Here is a 5,547-nt window from a genome sequence, read left to right on the forward strand (position 1 = left end):
TTCGGTTTTTTCAAGAGTTTTCTAGGTTTTTGTCAATTTTCCTTCCAGATACATCGGAAAATTTGAAAAAACAGTGAAAACGAGCGAAAAAATTTTGAAAGTTTGAATTCGCGCGTTTTTACTCACCGGGCGGCCTAGAAAAAACCTCGTCCCTAAGGGCTTTCAGCGTATTTTTCGATGCGTTTTTCTCGATGAAAGATTTTTTTTTGAATTTTTTCTTTATTTTTATGTCAATCTACATGCATTTCTGCACATTTTGATGCAATAAAAAATTTCACCGTACACCACCTTTCAAATGTATTAGATCGATTGAGTATAAATGTAATCGAATGGATCAGCCATGGGTAAATGTCCACTACGGAAACATTAGGGAAAGGATAATGAGAATCAAAGAACACACGGAGATTGAAAATGATACTTTCCAGTTGAACGTATCTGGAAAGGTTATTGATTTTGGCCGAAAATTCGGGGGTACAAGGGGGTACAACTGATTTAGGGGTACAAAATTGGTGGTTCGGGGGTACAAAATTCGTGGGTACAAAAATTCGGGGGTACAACGATTCGGGGGTACCAACTATCAATGATTTTGGGGTACAACCCATTTCATTTAGGGGTACAACGCTTGTGATTCGGGGGTACAATTTTTTTGACGAAGTTTCTGAATTCCTGAATTTCAGAGCTTGAAAATCTCTGAATTTTTAGAATTTCAGAACTTTGGAATTTCAGTATTTAGGAATCTGAAAATTTCTGAACTTCAGAATCTGAGAATCTCAGAATCTCAGAATTTCAGAACTTCAAAATCTCAGAATCTCAGAACTTCGGAACTTCAAAATTTCAGAACTTCAGAATCTCAATATTTCTGAATTTTCAATAATTACGGCAGAAATTTTCTTCATTGTCTTCAGAATTCTTAGAATTCCAGAATTCGGAATCTGAGAATTTCGGAACTTCAGAATCTGAGAATTTCCAAATTTAAGAATCTCAGAATTTCAGAACTTTGAAATCAAAGAATTTTAGAACTTCAGAATCTCAGAATTTCAGAACTTTGGAACTTCAGTATTTCGGTATCTGAGAATTTCGAACGACAGAAATTTTTCACTTCTCATTGTCACATTGTTCTTCTTGACAATAAGCTAAACTTGACAAATTTTACAAACTCAGTTTTTTAATGCTTAATTTAAGTTCAAAACCCAGCCGATACTTTCCTCAATGCCAATTTTTTTCAATTCTTTGTTTTTTCAATTCTATTTCAATTCCCTTTGTTTCTCAATATTCCTTCGTCTTTTTCCCAATTTTTCTCAATTTTCCAATTTTTCTCAATTTTCCTCAATTTTCGCGGTAATTTAAATTTTTCTCCTTTTTAAACAATTTTCTATTGTCTATTCAATAAAACGTGGGCGCGCCGCAGGTTGCAAAGTGACACGCCCCTTTATGAAACGCGGGACTAGGGAAGGTTGTAATCGGGGGGTGGAACTTTGGTATGAAACTTATATCATTCGAAAGCTGAGGATGAGACATTTTCAAATCTGTATTCAGATTTTGCTGAGGAGCTACCAGTTTCGAGAAAATCAAGTTTCAAATTTGGCTCAAATTTGACTCTTAAGGGCGCCGCGCCTCCCCTCTTTCTTATATAGATTGGGGGAAGGGAAACAAGCAGCGAGCAGTGGTGTAGTCGCGAGGAGGGGTGTACAGTAGGCGACTAGATGCAGGTTCGAACCCTTTCTCGTCATACTTTTTTTGCGTTTTTTTTTCTGGATTTTCGGACAATTGTAAATGAGTTCTGAAGCAATTTCAAGCAAATTTTTTTAATGGAAGCCAAGTTTCTGATAGCATTGGATTGATTCAAAATTTTTAAAAAGTCATTTTTTTCATCTTTATAAAGTTTATTTATGCGGACATAAATGCTTATCTACTACAATAAAATGGTTAAAACAAATGTATTCTTTGCAACGAGAGCATCGAATAAACTATAGTTCAGGACATCCAGGCTCGTGGCAGGCCTTATCACCGACTTGATCAAAGCAAAACTTTGCTGGAGTCTCAAAACCAGATGAAGAGTCAATAGTAGTATAGTAAGGGAGGATTATAGTACCGTTTCCGTTTTTCACCATTTTTTGAAATCTCCAGATTCCCCCCATATTTCCACACTTTCTCTTCTATTTCCTTGAATTATCAAAACAATTAGCTGAAAAAAGCCATTTTAGGCGAGCATGAAAATCGTACTCCGAGTGCGAAAATAATACCACTTTTCCCATTTTAAAAAACCCCTCCAAATGGAAGGGTTTTAGGCAAGAATTTTTTGAGTTTTCGGAGTAATTTTGATAGGCTTGACATCTCCACCATGTGTTAGTTTTTTTGAATTTAATCTACATTTAGTTGTGTTACACACTACACAGTTTCCCTTGATCATTTGTTTATTATTTTTGGTTAGTATTTCAGATATATTATTCGTATCAGTGAATACTTTACACTTGAAACAGAATATCTCCATTTAATGAAAACAAATAAGTTGAATGAATATTTAAAAAAACGTCATGGTCAGTTCATGACTCACAGCTCTCTTCATATGAGTGTTGTTTGCTCTATTCACGTACGGTCTGATACCTGAATGTTCTATGCTCCTCAAAATACACAAACTGATAAGGCAGCAAGTATTTGTACACCATTTCAGGGCGTTTTCTAGATTGGGGTTGTAGCTCAGTGGTTAGAGCGCTTTTTCAATAAATGATTAACCCATGCGTTGGTTCAAATCCGACTGACTCCATTGAAAGAGCGTTTGAAAATCGTGAATGTTGCTAAGAGTAAAAACTTGAAAAAACAGCAAAATAAAAATTTTTAAAAAGTGGGCAGAAAACTGCACCAGAGAGGACAATTCCCTACTACTGGTGACGTATGAAGATGGAAAGAAGTAAAGGGTTTTTTTAAACATGACAGCCCACCTGTCATAATAGACGTCAGCGGGATGAGGGACAGTGTTTTTTTCTTTTGAAGTTATTCAAAGTTTTTGATGATTTTATCAAGAATTTGCCTAAAACCCTTCCATTTGGAGGGGTTTTTTAAAATGGGAAAAGTGGTATTATTTTCGCACTCGGAGTACGATTTTCATGCTCGCCTAAAATGGCGTTTTTCAGCTAATTGTTTTGATAATTCAAGGAAATAGAAGAGAAAGTGTGGAAATATGGGGGGAATCTGGAGATTTCAAAAAATGGTGAAAAACGGAAACGGTACTATAATCCTCCCTTACTATACTACTGTCAATGTAGCCTGTTTTCTTCCAAGAATACTGCAAAAACGGCTTGAAATAATCTGACGAAATTTGGTGAAAGAGAAGAGAAATCATCAAAATCTCATTATTCCGTTGAGCAATGATGTAATCCGTATGAAAAGCCAAAGCGTACGACATGAACTTTTTGAGTAGATTCTAAAAAAATTTTTGGATATACTGTGTCATCTTTCTGATTGACATACTTTAAATGGCCCAATCCAATGGGCATCCAAAGGCTGAATGAGACCCGTCGTGTGTGGGGGGATGTTCCTGATGGTCACATCAAAACCGGAAGGGATGCATTGATTAATAGAAGTGTGGTCTGTGAAGCTTGGCCAATAATCGATTAGCATGCACATCTTTTTTGGGTTCTCCGGAATAAAAACACATGATTTCAACCAGTCCCTCATCAAATCCTTGGTCATAATGTGGGACTTTCCTGCCCTCACTTCCAGATTTGGACAATTAGGAATCGGACGAGACGGAGGAAAGTCTCCCGAAGGTTCAGCAAGGACCATAAAAAGCTTTGGGTCCCATCGTTCCATCCATAAACAGCATTGGCAAAAAAGTGAAAGAATGTGTCAACGATGATTTCGATTGAATCAATCTTTCGACATTTTTCTCTCCCAAAAACGCCAAACTCCGCGCACCATAAAGTTCCTTCTGTACCCCAGTCTGATCCGAGTTAAAAATCATAGATGGACTGAAAAGCGACATCTCTCTTCGACATACTTTCACAAAATCTTCAGCCTTTTTTTTATCAGTTCCTTATCAACCATGCATTTCCGGGTAACAAATTTGGTGATCTTCCTGCTGACGATTCTACAAATTTTTTCAATAGTTACAAGAAGATGTAGTGTTGTTTTTTGAACCTGTGAGATTTCTTCCATGACGTAATCCAGCTTCCCGAAGCTTTGAATTCTTGAATTTTGGTTTCCTTATTATTGATGCGGAGCGCAAATCTTTGTAAATCAAGATCATGAAGGGAAAATCCTAGAATTTTCAACCTTATAGTAAACTGGACAATTTCAAAATTACCCGTTTTCAATTTGTCTTGGACCACTTCGAACAACCGATTGCTCAAAAATTTCAATAAATCAGTCCGGGTTTCCTTGAATTCATTCTTCTCTTTTTCATATGCTCTCAACTTATCGATGTGTTTCGCATCCGTTATCCACCGGAACCGAGATTTCATTGAATGCAGAGAACGGAAGCCTTTTGTGGTGTTCCGATAGTAGTCAATAGCAGTCTGGGCATCTTGTCTGAACACAGCCTTTTCTCCAAATTTCAACCAGTCAAGAGAAGGAAGAACGAAATCGTCGTAAGGCTGTTAAAAAATTTTGTGAATCCATTATAAAAACAAATATTACCTGAAACTCCTCGGGTTCCCAATCTCCAGATTCTTCATCAATGACTTCTTCTGTTTCCTCGATCATTACATCGCCTTCTTTTGACTGGTCTATGATATTGCATAGCACTCTGGCTAATTTTTTTCTTGTCTCGACACCAAAGGATCATCAGGAATTTGAATAGAATAGTATTTCAGGAGCAAAAAAAAACGTTTGCTACGTTCAAAACCATGTCAAGAAATAAATATGATCAAAAACTGGTGCTTGTCAGCCAAAAAAAAAGCAAAAATTTGCGCCTTCAGAATTAAACCGCGTCTTCAAAATTAGAAAATGCCTTCAGAATTTCAAAAAAGATTCAAAAATTTAAGTCTATCCTTTTTTAAAAATCCTTCTTTCATCCTTCAAAAATCCAGAAAAAACAACGCAAAAAAAGTATGGCGAGAAGGGGTTCAAACCTGCATCTAGTCGCCTACTGTAATCCCAAAAATAAAATTTGCGAGCGATGACGTCATCAGTCCATGGCCGTGGCCGAGCTGCGGGAAAGTTTCGCGAAATTGAGATCTTTTCGCAATTCCCATTTTTCTCCGTTTTCCTTCGTTTTTCATTATTTTTGCTCAAATTTTCGTGGTAATTTATCGAAAAAAAAATCAATTTTATAGTTTTTGTAATGTTCGAACGATTTTCGAAAGAAAATAGCTCATTTTGGCCCAATTTTCGGGATTTTCGAATGTTGTGGGAAATATTTAAATTATGATTGTTTCCTTCAATCAATGATCTAGAAAATCATTTAAAAATGAGAAAATTTTGAATTACCGCGAAAATTGAGGAAAATTAAGAAAAATTGGGAAAAACGGAAAATTGGGAAAATACGAAGGAATATTGAGAAACAAAAGGAAATGAAAAAGAATTATTGTCTATTCAAAATAATCGCGC

The 5,547-nt window shown here is 36.2% G+C and overlaps 1 protein-coding gene and 1 non-coding gene across 2 annotated transcripts in view; both read left to right on the top strand.

The window, feature by feature from the left end:
- The first annotated feature begins 2,686 nt into the window (after window positions 1-2,686).
- CBG28973 lies at window positions 2,687-2,764 on the top strand. The gene has a single exon. It is a non-coding gene (tRNA).
- Window positions 2,765-5,510: 2,746 nt separating this feature from the next.
- Window positions 5,511-5,547, top strand: part of CBG25192 — a gene marked incomplete at both ends in the record, with an annotated part of 1,127 nt that continues 1,090 nt past the window's right edge. Inside the window, one exon of the mRNA XM_045242439.1 lies at window positions 5,511-5,545. Coding sequence (XP_045100504.1) covers window positions 5,511-5,545 — 35 coding nt within the window. The remainder of the gene's footprint in view (window positions 5,546-5,547) is intronic.

This window comes from Caenorhabditis briggsae, assembly GCF_000004555.2.
Source record: "Caenorhabditis briggsae complete genome, chrI, whole genome shotgun sequence".
Classification (NCBI taxonomy): Eukaryota; Metazoa; Nematoda; class Chromadorea; order Rhabditida; family Rhabditidae; genus Caenorhabditis; species Caenorhabditis briggsae.